The sequence below is a fragment of the Scleropages formosus genome, chromosome 24, assembly GCF_900964775.1.
Source record: "Scleropages formosus chromosome 24, fSclFor1.1, whole genome shotgun sequence".
NCBI lineage: Eukaryota > Metazoa > Chordata > Actinopteri > Osteoglossiformes > Osteoglossidae > Scleropages > Scleropages formosus.
The window spans coordinates 13614667-13630630 of record NC_041829.1 but is presented as its reverse complement, the minus strand read 5'-3'; the positions used below and the strand labels follow the sequence as shown (position 1 = coordinate 13630630).

General features: G+C 41.0%; 1 protein-coding gene across 1 annotated transcript in view; it reads right to left on the bottom strand.

Annotated features, from left to right (window-relative positions):
* The window catches only part of rbm20 (RNA binding motif protein 20), a 59415-nt gene that overhangs the window by 15716 nt on the left and 27735 nt on the right, over nt 1–15964 (bottom strand). Inside the window, exons 2-5 of the mRNA XM_018726412.2 lie at nt 3101–4136; nt 2510–2571; nt 2002–2099; nt 1517–1617 (exon numbers count right to left, since the gene is read on the bottom strand). Of these exons, the coding sequence (XP_018581928.2) occupies nt 1517–1617; nt 2002–2099; nt 2510–2571; nt 3101–4136 (1297 nt within the window). The remainder of the gene's footprint in view (nt 1–1516; nt 1618–2001; nt 2100–2509; nt 2572–3100; nt 4137–15964) is intronic.

The following is a 15964-nucleotide window of genomic DNA, read 5'->3' as shown; positions in this document are numbered from 1 at the left end:
AGTACCCACTAGCTGACACTCCTGTTACACTATTTCAAATCAAGGGTTCCAGTTTCAATGGATGAAAAGGAGATAATATTGAAAAACACATTTTAAATAATGAACGGATCTCAGTCTTTGACTTGTTCACACCATATCACACATTATTCATATTAAAGTAATACTAACATATAATAATAATAATAATACAAATACTGTAATCATAAAATGAAATACAGTACCGGTAATTATTTATGAACTTAATCGCAAATGAAACACAATTGCTGCTAGAGAGCTAAATGCTGACCGAGAGCGAAACGATAACAAACACGGCTTCCTTGTGGCGGCGCAGCCGGCCAACGTTATCATACAGCAGGTGGAGCAGTTGCTGTTAACACATTGCGATCGAATGCCAGGACCTACAGATAATATAATAAGGTTAACGGGGCTGCTGGCATAAGTCCCGGTGGTCTTAAGTAGCGTATGTTGTCACTCGAGGACCACCTTTACTAATTTGTTATGGTCATATCTTCAACCGAGCCTGCGTAACCGATCAATAATTAATATTGGCGTCCGTGCAGGTGCCGCAGCTCGCACATGTGCATTGCTTACAGGCGTTAAGATGAGTAAATGTGAACGTTCATTAAGTATTTGTAAATAAAAGCCTAAAAGACACCGTTGTGTCGCTCATCGCCGTGCTGTTGGCGGCAGTCTTACTACCGAGGGCCTCGAGAAACAAGACTCCAGAAAAACGCTTGCCAGTAAGCCTTGGACGGTCTAAGCAGCAAATTTTTGAACATCTACGGACAGGCGGGGCGGAAGCTCAGCACGGAACGGTACGGAAGTCAGAAAGAACAACGCAGCTCCTGAAAGTTGTCGCACGAACACAAACCAATCGTTCTTCGTAACAAGTGGACAGCCTTTCAGATCCTTAACTGCGATGTTGAGCGGGCAATGACTACATAAAGTGCCCACAAGTAATACGAATAACAAAAATTTCAAACATTTCAGTAGGGTGGTATCTAGAAAGGAAAATCCAACTTCTCACGTGCGCGAAGTTTACGTGCGTTTACTTTTTAGATCAAATCACAAAACATGCCACATCACTAAACTTCACCATCAATAAGGAAAGAGCACTTCCCGACAGACCTCTTGAGACAGACGATGTGCACAGACACCCCACAAATCACAGACAAGCAAAGACACTCAAAGCTCATGTCATTACACACCAATAAACAACTAAACGAAACATCCCAGCAGGTCATGTATGATGATAAACAAAACAGCAGAAAGAGTAGTGACAACAGAGAACTAAGAAATATCTAGAATGCCAATTCTTAAAACAACAGCCTATGAGTAATTTGAAAACTGATGTTAAGAACCACACTCCTGAACATTATACACTAGGCACCGAGTACCAGTGACAGCAATTCAATGTACAGATTAGTCAATCACTTTAAGTCATATTTACTTCCATGGTGCTAATTTGCTTAGTGAATGTGTCTCACTTCTCAGCAGCCACCGCGATCTTGCTAACCTTTGACCCTGCCTGCGGCAGTGGATATCCTGCTCCTGGTGCAGGATGGGTCTTCATAGGTGCTCCGGTAAAGTAACTAGAATTAGGTCCTGTAGAAACATCTGGAAAAAAACAAATAAACTTCTAAGATATAGCATTTCAACTCACGACGTCTGTTCTCACATTAGAAATGTCTTTTTATGAAGACTAAAGAGATAATGCATTTCTTGCGTTTTTGAAACGATGGCTAAAATGATGTGGGGTCCATTTTCCCGAATTGCTACAGACAATATGATAATGAGCCTTTGTACTGAACTGTGATAGTCACAGTGCAATAATGCCTTTACGAAACCCAGCTCTAAACCATAACCTGCAACAACATACTGGCCGCATTTCTAAACGGGAGGTAATCGGCCCTACGGCGCAACCCCTGTAAAAGTTTCACAGCTCTAAATTTACACTAAGTGCTAGTCAGATAAGACAAATACACAAATACAGTAATGTACCTTGACTGGCAGCAGTGGAATATACCATGGGGCTATTCACCGAAGAACTCAGACATCCTTCTGAAGATGCAGGGAAGTGAGCAGATCCGACAGCTGAGCTGAATGACGAAAGCGTATTGAACCCCTGAGTATATCCTATGACCGAGCTGAAATTCGCCCTGTTAAGACTCAACAGCAAGGTGAACTATAAAATTAAATCACCACGTCTCATACAGAGATAGTGGATTAACAAAATTACTGCGTGCAGCTTTTTCAACTCCATCTAGACAAAACAATAATCACGGAAACACGAAAATAAAGCAAGAATGTTTCCAAGCATTGCATTTCTCATCCTGAGCAAATCAAAATAAATCAGAATTACGATTTTTAGAGTATTTTTTTTTGTTTTTATTAAAAGCCCACCGCGTTCCTCATCCCGCAGGAGCGAGATGGTCGCCGTTACTAATGTCGGACACGAAATTTAACGCTTGGCATGTGCCTGTCAGTTGATTTTATCTGTAAGACTCACCCTTCCGAGTAGAGCGAGCGATTCTGCAGATGGAGCTTCCCTTTCACGTGCTGGTCCCAGTCCTGCATAGACACACACGCACAGTGGTGATTTCTCACATGCCCGGTAGACATGTTCACAGAAAGGTTACCCCCAGCTCTCGTCCACTGCCAACTGCCCTCCCACGAATCCAGCCCTCCCATGAATCCACGTGTTGTCAATTTAAAGACACACCGCCTTGTGTGTGAAATGTGTGCTTCCGATAAAACCTCTGAAAACATATTACCCGACTGAAAGCGAGATATGGCAAGCCTTCACGTGACCCACAAGTAATGAACCAAACCTCTTTCCTGCAGGGAATGTTAAATACTGCGCAATGTTGTACTGCTTCAATAGCTACCTTTGCCGAACAAAAAAATGGCAGAAAAGTTACCATGGAGCTAGAAATGTGTACTGTACAGAGGTGCAAGAAGAAAGTCTGGGAGCCAAAATCTGGAGGTAAAGTGCAGTAAATACAAGCTAAAGCGGTATGAGCGTAGGTGAAATCAATTTAGCATATAAGTATATGTAGTTATAACTGCACTTCCGGTAAATATACACCCCGCCCCCCACCTTGAGGTTATAGACCTTCTTGTCACAGATGGTGCACTGGTGCGGCAGATGTGCTGGTGGCACGTCATGGAAATCATTGAGTTGGTGTGGCTGCAAAGGCACCGGTACTCCTGGAACAGCGTCTTCCCCTGGCTGGTATCCCACAATCCCCTGGGTGCCCGAGCCAAAACCCGACCCACCAACAGGGTTAGACCTGGGGTCGGGGGTGGGCTCCTCCGGGTTGTACAGCTCTCCCCTAGAAAGGAACTGCTGGCTGCCGCTTGTCCACACAGCGCCTGTGTTCTGGGCCGCGTCCAGCTTCCCTGCCTGGGAGAAGCTGGCCGCGTTTTGCCACATGCGGCCGCCTGACTGGAAAGAGTCCACGTTGTGCTCCCCAGCAAAACCGCTCTGGGGACCCCGACCATCCGGGCCAAAGAAATCCCTCTTAAACCCACTCGGGTTCCCTCCCTTAGCCTGTGTGCTGAGGGGCACGAAGTGGTTATCGTTGGGTTTGCTTCCGGAAACAGATGTCCCACTGGGAAAGCCATACTGGCAACGTCTGTCAGTTTCAGAGGAAAATGTTGGGCCAGCTGATGGGCCCGGTTTCTTGCTGTACTCCAAGATCTGCTGGCCTCCAAAGTGGCTGAACCTGATGCCCCCGGGGGCTCCAGCCTTAAAGCCACCGCTGCAAGCCAAACTTCCCAAGGGTGAGCCCTGAGGTGTAAAGGCCAGTGTGTTCGGAGTGAAGCCTGGGCACAGCTGGGTACCACCAGCATGGCCATGGGGGGTACTGACCATGGCAGGAGTCCTCAGCTGGTTGAACAGGGGCTGGGACATAGCCACATTGGAGAGCACCTGGTTCAGGACAGAGGCCGCAGCCGCAGTGTTGTTGCTCACAGCCGTCTGGGCCAACTTGAGCCGATGGAGGGTGAGCTGGGCTTGTAGCTGGGCGAGCTGAAGGCTGGCCGGGCTCAGCAGCAAGGGGTTGTGGTTACCCCCGCTCGGTTGACTGCCAGCTGGGAGAGGCTTCTTCTCGGGGTGATCTGATGGATTGGCACTGGTTCAAAAAAAAAAATCAATCAGTCAACAAAGGGCTTGATGAACCCAAAGCAACATGAGCTTGAACTTGTGGAGGACAAGCAGATGACACGAATCCAGTGTCAAATATCGGACAGCCAAGCAGACACTCAGCTGTGACCTTGTTTAACTGGCCTGTCCTTTCAGATCGGTTGCCCTCACATGGGAGCTATATTTAGCACCTACCACTATTAATCAAAACATCTTTGAGACTTGGACATCACTCATCCCAACCACCACCTTAGTGCTTTTCATGGAGTGGAGCTGTGAAACCAATTAGATTAGAGGTGGCAAGAGCCCAAGAGAAAGTTGTTTTAGTTGTGAAAGGCATACCATTGGTGTTTTTCATGGACCGGTGGGACACTCCTCTCAATGCTCTCTACTCAACAAAAACTCTGTGTTTTGCAAAATCTAGCTGGATACAGCTCTGTTACAAATTTACATCAAATAATAATATCATCTTGGAACATGCAAGGTTCAAATCTGCATTTACTGCAACTGAATATTTTGACAGAATTAGCACCTCTTACTTCTCCACTCACAGGCTTCCTCTGTTATGCCATGGACTTAGCATAGGAACATTTCCAGACCATAAAGTCATAACAGCTGGTTGTAAACTCATGTCTGTGACTTTTACCCAGCTAACACAATTTGCTCAACTAACAAGTCAATAAACTGAAAATTATCACCTATTCCCCCTATAGGATTGAAGATAATATTTATGAGACTAACAACTGCATTTGTTCATTAGTTTTATGAGGGCATCATAAGATTTATATCCCCAGCCTAAAAGCAGCAAAACAGATGCTCCAAGAGGTAGTACATAAAACTGGTAAATCGAAAACATTTAGGACTATTAATGAGAGAAGTTCAATGTTTGCACTGAAATGAATCATCCAAAATTCTGATTTAAAATGAGTAGAGATTACAGAACTGATCATAGATCAGGAGGATAATAATTAGTTTTTTGCTTCAGAAAAAAATTGTTACGAAAAAACTGACAAAAAAACACTTGCGATAGAAAAGCTCCCTTCCTAGCAGCGAAGTGTTTTTACGACATTTTAATATGTCTTTGAAACACTTCTAAATAAAAAGGGCTGCTGAAGACATTAGGGACATAGGGCAACCTCAAGCTGAAAACATCAGAGGCGACAGCTGCCTCTTAAAAGTCATTTCTGGCAGCTACGTTTACTGACATCGCTCAGTTTAACATCCTGTTTTACGAGCGACAAGCTGTAAAAACAAAGAAATGACGATCGTTGCTCCCAGAATGATCGTTGGACAAGACATGGAAGTCACTATGAATCGAACCTCGCTGTTACCTCTCTACTGCAAATAGCGGAAAGTGCCAAAAGGAAATGCTCTTCCACCTTCTGTAAAAATCATATTTAGCTAGACAGCATTAAATTGATTAGTATCAGAGTAAAAGTCACTATTAAGCAGAGTTCTGCATTAAGCTAGCAATGCAAATCTTTTCTTTGGTCCACTCGATGGTCCACAGGTGAGGTGGTGTCTAACCTTAGCATCCACACTGCCACCAAACAAACTCTTTCATCTCAACGACACCAGCTGTAGAAACGGTAGGTGGGGCGTTAAAAGGTGGGAAACCGCAGGCACCGTGGGCTCAAACCCGAGGAAATGAATAGTGTCATATTAACAGTCTATAACTGCTTACCAATTCCTTACCGGTAATAACTTCAAAAGCACCTTAACCACTAACCTTACAGCAACTGTTTTATGATGACTCTATCAATATATAAAATGAAAGTAACAACAACAGTCTCCGAAAGGACTAAAGTGTAAAAATATTGCCTTTACTGTAAGGCCACTAAGAGAGAGAGCGAAAACAAGGGCGCTGACTGTGGCCGACAGCAGTCACATGGTTCTTGTGATGCGACTGGATTTAGCACATCCAAGTTTTAAATACTGCTTACAAATAGACTCAACGGGATCACGAGCACAATGTGTCAAAATAATTATGACTCTTATGAGGAACATCTCGATGCTACAGACTGGGAAACCAATAGCGTTCTTCGGGACCTCTATAAATACCGTTAAGACGGAGTGTATTTAAGCCTAAATGATGAAGGAGATCCTGAGTGCGCGATGAGCCGTGCCGCGGCGAACTCGTACATTGCACGCTGTTATTATGTACATCAGTTTACTCAGAAACAGTGTTCAACAACACCAACCTTCATTAAAAAATACTTTCTGAATAAACCCGAATAAAAATTATACACAACATGCAGGTCTATGTATGATGTGCAAATGAGCCTATACTAATATTTTTTCTGAATTCAGAAACATGCACTTTCTGTCTATTTACTAAGAAACAAACAAGTAATATCAGGGACTTAAAATCCCTAAACTTTAAAATCTTTGGACCAACACAAATTATATTTTCTGGGCTGAGTGGGAAACAGCTTGACCCCAGGAGAAATTTTTAAATGTGTTAGAAACTTTCTAAATCAATTGGAGTAAATTTTGCAAGGTGGCAAACATTAAATCCTTGAGGTGCTGCATTTAGTACTTAGGCTCCTCTGTAATTGATTTGGTTTTATTCTGAGAATAATGAAACAAAGGAAAATCATTATCACATCATCATATGGATTTAAGAAATTATAAAACAACATGTAGGGAAGTTTCTTTAACTTCAGTATGGGAATTCCAGATTTAATTTGTATGCAGACATTTTAAAATTAATTTGAGTATAAAAAATTACAAGTTCAGCTTTACCACTGAGCTCAGCAACTGTAAAGAGGTAATTATAGTAGCAGTAGTTGAAATAAGTACCTTTTATCTTTAGTTCTTTAAAAAAATATATACAAACTAAAATAAAGAATAACATTAAAACTGTTCTGAAAAAAAGATATAAATGAACAATAAACTGATTCAAAATATTAGGTCCAAGCAAACAACAGAAGAAAATTTAAAATTTGAAATAAACATGAAGCAGGAACGTTAAGTCCCGACTTGTTCTTAATGTTCTTGTTGTTAATTTTGTAAAGTTTATTAATAAGCAACATATCATTATCAAATTCTGTATAACCTCAACATAATATCTTCATTTATAAACCCTTGTACCGTATTTGCAAATGTTAAAAAAGCAACAGTTTTTTTTGCACACTTATTTGTTGAATAACTACTGTCAGCCCCCTTTGGCAAAGGCATTGAGCTAAATAAAGAATAAGATTGTAATAATTCTGGGGAAACAGTAATACTGAAAAAAAAAGAATAAATTTAATTCAGTATTTGATTAACAATTTAAAGGTGTAAGGTAAATTGCTCTGTACAAATGATCCTACTGTACAAGTGGTATTAAATACACTGTAGGAGGGCACATGTTCTTTGCATGTTGAGAATTAACTCCCTTCAGAGCTCACTTAAATCTCTAAGATTACTTACTGAGTACCATTCAGCAAAAAAATAAATTTCACTTAGAACTCCTGCGAAAAGACATTATTTAAAGCATATTCACAAAAACACAAATAAAACAGCCACCAGTTAGCAGTCTGTCAATTAAACAAAAAAAAAAAACACTCCAAACCTAAAATACAGAAAAACAGTTTTCGAGATTATTGAATGTGTGCTTCAACACACCCCTAAGAACAAAATGTCATGCTGCGTATTATTCTGACCCAGGAGGTGTAATAACTCGAACGCAGCGTTGAGTCGGTCGAGAAAAGAGCAGATTTTCAGTAAAAGCAAACACCAGTGAAACGAATGCGAATGGACGGATACCACATTGGGAGAGCGGTCCCCACACAACCATCCCAGATGTGAAAAATTTAATTTAAAAAAAAAAAAAAAAAACCACTACGTCCACTGACCACAGAACGAGAATCCGCCGCTGGAACCCTCAGCTTTGCTGTACTTGAGCAGGCAGTGAGACAACAGGGATTTCTTCCCCACAAGCAGCCGAGCCCCAGGCTGCCGTTGCAACGTCGTGCCTTCCAGGGTCACTTCCCAGGACGCAAATGGGATGTGAGTGACGAGGTGTCACAAGTGCTTCGCAGCAGCACCAACAGGCAGTCAGTCGTGTTGTAACGTTAATTCGGCAAAAAATGTGTTACGCTTTCGGAAATGAAGAGCTCCACATGTGAACCCTAACCTTTTTGAAATCCGGAGAACTCAGCTTGGGCTGTTAAAGGAATTTCACCAGCTATTGTCCTCAAAAATTGTTAACTTTAAAGGCATTTTATCCCAAGTTGTATTTGTACATATATTTTGGTTCATTAGTTCATTCCTGAGTTGCTAGTGTCAAAAGACTTTTTTGAAATGAAATGAAAAGCCCAGTTCTTTACATGCAGAATGCCATAACAGTCAGTCATCAAGCTGACACATTATTTTCATACAAATTTGATAGTGATTCACAAAATAATGAAAGCACATTGTAATATCTGAGATCAGTCAGTGAACTATTGAGGAGAAACTTATTTTCAGTGAAAAAGAACAAAATACATATCACTATGAACCTGCACCGGAATAAACTGTTACGATTAAATAAATTAATGAATGAATGTATTCATATGTTTTTGTTCAGAGTGCAGCGCACAGATTTCTCCCTCAAGTTGTGCAGTTTAATTCCAATTTACACCCTGAGTCCATCGACCCAAGAGCCCCACTCACATCTATGAGCAGGGCCCTTTATCTCAAGCTGCATTTTAGTGTCACATTTTTTTTTTTTTGTAATACTGTGTTATTAGCAAAACCACAGTATCCAGTTTATTTTGAGATGACAGTTATCAGAATCTGTTAAAGGATTAATGTGCAACAACACACTATTCTCTTGATAGATATGTGGCACAGTTAAAATATGGAAAGCAGATTCTAATAGTGAGAGCAGATTGTAAAGTCACAATAAAAAGCTTTAAAAAAAAAAATCAAAAGATTAAGAAAAAAGTTTAAGAATGTGTTGAGGCATAACTACTTACATTAAAATTACTCATAAAGTAAGTGCAAGTGGAATCCCACTTGGCGACCAAGTACTGCACGTTGCTTTCTAAGCAAGGTCTGCTGGTGCCTCTTCCGTAGATATGTGGGGGTGCACAAATGGCAAGAAACGTGCAAACCGCACACACCCCGAGTCGGTCTCGAACCCACACCCACCAAGCAGCTCAGGAGCAGTGAGGCGCATATGTGGTAGCTATATACAGAATTCCAAAATAAGAAAAAATATTGCATTTTACTGTGCAGTTGGACAAAAAAGGAATTAAAAGTAAGTCTACACCTTTTACTGTAATGCACAGCCTTTTGATTTTGATCATTTTCAATTTTGCTGAGACAATTTTTACCGAATCATTTTACCAGAAACTATACAAATCATTGTAAAACTACGACTGAAAGTTTATTTTTCATTAAATAATTATTTTAATATCAGTTCTGACTAGTATTTTACATGTATACAGCTCAGTCAGAAATAATTTACTTGTTTGTTACTTCTACTGTATTCAATAACTTCACAATCAATTTTCCACAGTGTATAAAAATTAAAAACATAATAAAGTAATAAAGTAAAATAATTAGCTAGTATAGTTAATAAAGTCTTTAAATCCTCTACAGCCCATAAAACAGTGTCTAGATGCATGACTTCAGAGTGTTTTTGCAGTGAAAAATACTTATACTAAAACCATTTTGGTGCTAAAATATAAATCTATAATGTCCATTTTGGTTTCTTCTCCACCAAAGCTTTACATTATTTATTACTGCACTGAATTCCACAGAAAAATAAAATCTGACTTTCTCAAAAAGGCAGAATTTCAGAGGTTTAACGGTATCGTGTCTTAATTTAGCCAAACTTTGGAATGTTGATATTAAAAAATACCTGTACACTTTACATTTGCAAACAGACAAAACTGGGAGATAAGTGTGACTATAGTAAATTGTATAGTTTTTTTCAATGGCTTAAATGTAGTTCCTAAAAAAAGTTCACATTTTCAAAGAAATTAATGCAACCCACAGAAGACTTCATCAGATTACCAAAACAAGACATTTTACGTACAAAATGTTCTCAAAATATTTCACATCAAAAGCCAGTAAAAATGTCATCATTCTGACGCTGCAAAATATTCCAGTATAACGTAATCCATTTATACACAACGGGGCATAAAATACTAAATGTCATGTTAGTATGACATTTTGAACATGCTGTAATTAATAAATTCTGCATTGTTTAGAATTATTATTATTCCATTTATAATGAATTATTCCAGAGCAGGGAACAGCTCTGCGTGAAATAATACTGTGAATACGTGTTTTGATGAGCGTCATATATTTTACTGCATCGTTTGCACTAAAATGGAACTCAGATCAAGACATTTATAATGTAAGGTAAAACAAAATGAATTTTATTGCTGTAAACTAAAATAGCAAAACAAAAGAAAAACAGCTCAGAACCGCTGCTATAAGAATACACATATAAAGTCCTTTGCTCAAAATTTATTTTTCAATAGATAACAGCATCATTCCTCTGATGTCTATCAGCCCACGTTTTCACAAGCATCACATCTTATCTTTTTCAATGTAACTTAGGAGAAAGTATCTTACGTGGAGTTTCCACCGTACGAAGTCTTCTGCAGTGACCTCCTATTGTAAGGTCATTCGAAATATGCGTTGGCCTTCGCTCCACCCTAACCCCTTCACCGTCCCCTTCCCGTATCTCCACGCTCTGCCAGCACCCGTACGAACGCCCCTTCCTCCGACAGCTCCGCGTTGCTGCTGCCTTCTGTCCCATTGCCATCTTTCAGCTCTTTCACCGCACCGATGACCCTCGCCATAAATGGTTCATGACCCGCCGATTTAGTGTTTTGCATATTTTCAGGTACATGATTTACACCAGTGAGGTAAAGCTGGAAGCAGGTATGATAGGTTGTTTACAACTAGGAACTCACTATTTCATTTAGCTGAAAAAAATATATATATATTTTTTATTTACTGTTGAGCAATGTACTTAAAAGTTTCAGACAGAATTACTAACAAGCATTTTGTGTCCCGGCAAATGACAATGAATGTCGGGTTTCGAAGAATAAGCTGGCCGGTAAGGGTTTGATTCAATAATTTGTTGAATCGTTAGAGAAAAACTGTAGGACTGATGGAACTTGTCCAACATGAACGACACCTGCAGTCCAGGGTTTGGTCACTAGGGGGCATTACTTTATTACGCTGAACTGTCACAGCTAGCTGATGACATTTTGCAAAAGAACGCACACAGCCCACAAATAAAAAATCAAAGTGGGACCAATTTTACCTGAACGTATTTTCGTCTACTGAAATGACACTCCCGGAAAGAAATGATGTTGTCGAGGAAACGGAAATCTGTAGTAGCAGACTCCGAACTGGGCCCCCTACTCTTCTCCATCTATATCTCTCCCCTCAGCTCTGTCGTTGCCTCTCATGGATTCTCCTACCACTTTCTGATGACGATATCCAGCTTGTCGTCCCTCTTCCCCCTGTGCCTACAGACATTTCCTCGTGTATCATTGCCTATCTCTTGGACACCTCTGACTGGATGGCTGATGACCACCTACAACCCAACCTCTCCAAAGCCAAAATCCTTTTTCTCCCAGCTGGCCCATCCTCCTGTCTAGAACTCTCTATCGAACTGGACAACTTGCTCATTTTACCTACATCTTCAGCTAAAAGCCTGAAGAGAGTAATGATTAACTCAAGCTTGTCCTTCTCTCAACATATCAAAACTACATCTCTTTCCTGCAGATACAACGTGTAGAACATTACATTTATTCATTTATCAGAGAATTTTCTTCAAAGAAACTTACAATGTTATTCAACTTACAACTATTTACCCATTCATACATATGAGTACATAAAGGGCATATATATGCCCTATATAGCTTGGGCAATTTTACTAAAAAATGTTTAGGGTTAGCACCTTGCTCAACGGTGCTACAGGTGGAGGTGAGATTCAAACCTGCATCTTTCGGTCGAGGCCATGGTTACATTTCGCTTTGAATACTGCATCTCTCTCCTGTCTGCCCTTCCAGTCTTTGTCATCAAACCTCACCAGTTGACACAGAATACCACGGTACGAGGTGTGTTTGACCTGCCAATGTGTTGTATCCCACCTCCTCATTCCTCTCCACTGGCTTCCTGTAACTGCAAACATTATATTCAAGACCCCCCTTAAAACCAACAGTGGATCTGATCCTTGATACCTATAAGACCTGATCACATGCTACACAGCAGCCAGGCTGCTGCTCCTCCCCCTCTACCCGCTCGGTGGTCCCAAGCAGGAAACGTCCAAGATTTAAAGCACAAAGCTTTTTGGTTCTGGCTCAAATGTGGTGGAATGACCAGCCCCTCACTCAAAACTGCTGAATCTTTGTCTGCATTCAAGAGTTTCAGAGTCTCAAAACACTTTAACGAAGAGAGACAAAACACTTTTGAACCCACTTCCCCCCCGATGATCTCTCTCCTCCATAAACCTTCGCTACTTAACTGTTTTAAATAATATTCTCTCTACCAATTCTGTATGCAGCTACTGGTGTAATGTATGGTGGCTGAACTGTGATGTTACACCAATTCACTGTATTTTGAGAATTTTGTGTCTGCATCTCTATCTCTGTCTGTTGGTGAAACGAACTTTCGTTTCCCGAGATGTACGTCACTAAAGCATCTGCTAAGTAAATAAATGCAAATGTAAAAATGAAACCAACCTACGGGCAACTAATAATACACTCTCTCACTCACTAACTGACTTCTTTAACCGTTCGTCCAAGTCAGGGTCGCGGCAGTCTGAAGCCTATCCCGGAAGCATAGGGCACAAGAGCAAGTAGACAAGTAGAGTACACCCTGAACAGGATGCCAGCCCATCACAGATGAATACTGTAAAATGTTAAAATTCTAAAATAACGTTATATGCGTACTGTATTTCCAAAGCTACATCCATACTTATTTGGCTTATGACGGACTGCATAGTGTATCCCATAAAAATGTTGTGACATCAACGGCCTAACAGCAGCGTCAGCGGGTGGCATAGTACTTAGTGTTTATTGCTTAGTCCTTGCAATCAAAGGCCCCAGGTTCAAATCTTCGGTCCTGCTGTAGTGCCCATACTGAGGTTTCTATTGTAATTTGCGCTCTTTAAAAATTTACTCAGTGATATAAATGAACATCATTGTGAGTAGCGTGTTACACAGCCCTAATGTAGCATGTCAGAAAAAATCAGTGCGATAAATAAATAACAGCATGATTCAAAGTCCTGCATCCCCTGGTCATAAACCAGGCATTCTGTACCCAAGTGTCCAAGCATCTGGTTGCCTGTATGGTGCCAATACGGCAGATTTACAGCCTCCCCATCTGCTGGCATTTGCAGCGGGAGGGAAGAACAACCTGCTTTCAAATTCCCCCTTTTCAGACTCACGTACCGTTGAGTCGTAAACCTTTGACATGCTGGACTTGCCTCCCTGGTGTTCCCAGGGAAGGGACCAAATATTTGGGAATTAAACATGGACAGCTCCTGCAGAGCACACAGAGCATCTGCAAACCACCGCTCGAGTGGTGTGGGGTCAAATTCCATACCCAACTTTGAGTGACAAAGTAATGGGTGTCCGGCTGTGTTGACCACTGACAAACGGAGGCTCGGTAAGTGTTCGTAATATTATTAATGAGGGTAATTCTGCAAATTAACACATGAATAAAAATGCAAAAATGCCGTTGCATATTTATTTGAGCTCCGTGTATAATTTGAGCGAGGTTCTTTCGTTGCCTGCGATGAAATGTAGCGCGCTTTCCAAATCCGTCATCTTTCAAATTGTGTTATAAAGGATATGCCAACATTCTAAGTTATACAATGCATTTTCATGGACTGGAATGACAATGGCATTTAAGAGGTGAGGACAAGCATCAGAGAACATTCCAGCAATGCTGTAAACATACCTTCAGAAATGATCTTCCGGTTTCACAGTACGTAAGAGGTTGGCTGCGCAAAGCGCTAAGCTCAGGGCAGTGTGAATAAAGGGAAGAAATTGATGCTAACGGACGTTTCACTCGTGGCCTTCCTTAACGGAAACTGTTGTTAAATCGAAGTTTAGTTTTTATTGCTGGATACCTACAGAATCAGTTGATGAGCTCTTCTTGGGACTGAAAGCCGAAAACCTTCAGTTGTAACTCCAGTCCTTTATTATTATTATTATTATTTTATTTTTTTATAGAGCGCTTTTCTCACGCAGTGACACAGAGGGCTTTAACACAGACATAAGGCAAGAAAAACAGATACAAACAAAGAAGACGGTCAACTAATGGCTACCATAATGAAGAACTTATTATAGAGCTATGAGTATACCTACTGGCCAGTGGGGAAAGGAACAAAAACTCCCAACTGTAAGTTGAGGGAGCAAAAAAAACCTCTGGAGGTCCACGGGCCAGTGGTAGCCCACCCCTCCTGGGCATTCTAAAAAATAACAATTTGTAAGCTAGTGTTTAATAAGTAATTTTAATGTTGGTGAATGGCATCTTGGATCCCCGACTCGGCACGGAACGTCTCGATCGTCAACGGCAGATGGACATCATCCTCCGTCAGCGTGGGATTTATTCGCTGAGGCAGCCGCTGCAACTACTGAATACTCACTCACATCAACTGCTTGTCCTATTAGGGTCATGGTGGCCCTGACCCCATCCCAGAATCATTGGCTACAAAGCAAGGGATGGGGGGTACACCCTGGACAGAACACCCACCAGTCCATCAGAGGGTAGCCACACACACACACACACACACACACACACACACACACTATGGGCAATTTAACATGTCCAAGGTTCACTTAACTCTATGTCTTTGACATGAAAGATGGATCCAGAGAACCCCCACAGACAACATGCAAACTCCACATAAACTGAGCTGTATTCAAACCCAAACCCGAATAAGCCTAGTGCTCTGAGGCAGCAGCACCACCATGCCACCCAACTATTAATTACTTGAAAACTGGACCAAAGATTCTAACACGGAAGAGTACGCTGACAGAAATGTCAGTGTTGTCCTCCACCCTGTACTTACATTCATATCTACAAGTAGAACAATACTAAACCAACACTCTCCTTTAATAGCTGATTACTGGCATCTGGTACTGTCTTTAAGGTCTATGGCTGAGCCTGCAATATATCGGTCTTTCAGCATAAATGTACCGGCCCGCAACAAGACACGTAAAACCTGCGGCGAAAAACAGACTGCTAAAATATGTTCCTCACCCAAGTCGAACCTACGAGAAGAAAGCCACTTCAATCCACTAGATGGGGCTGAACAAATACTAAAATGCACAAAGGAGATGCAGGCCTTTGTATGTTAACAGCCACCCGAGGGCATATCCATACAACGGAGTAACATTCCTGCACCAAACATCTAACCAGTAGGTTTCAAGTTCACATACAAAGAAGATAACCGCTGGGGTTAGGTACTTGTCCTGAACGTCACCGAGTATCTTGCTATACATCTGTTTTGAGTTCCTTGGCTAAAGCAGGGTTCGAGGATGCTTCCCCATTCACAAGCTGGGACTTAGAAAGCACCTGTCCCACATAAATTTAAAATCCTACTTTAATGTTAAAGCACATCAAATTTCACACTAAATGAAAAGTCTTAGAATTAAATTACCTATTTAATGTTACACATAAACATAGAGCAACACAGAGACAGAAAAAGGAAGAACAGATATAATGCGTACAATGTACGGCCATAATGCATACAATTATAAATGCATAAGTAAGAATTTATATCTTGTAAATATCATGCAGCCTGGAAGAAAATACTGTTGGCAAACATTTTTGAAATCTCTTGTAAATCTTTGCAAACAATTTTAT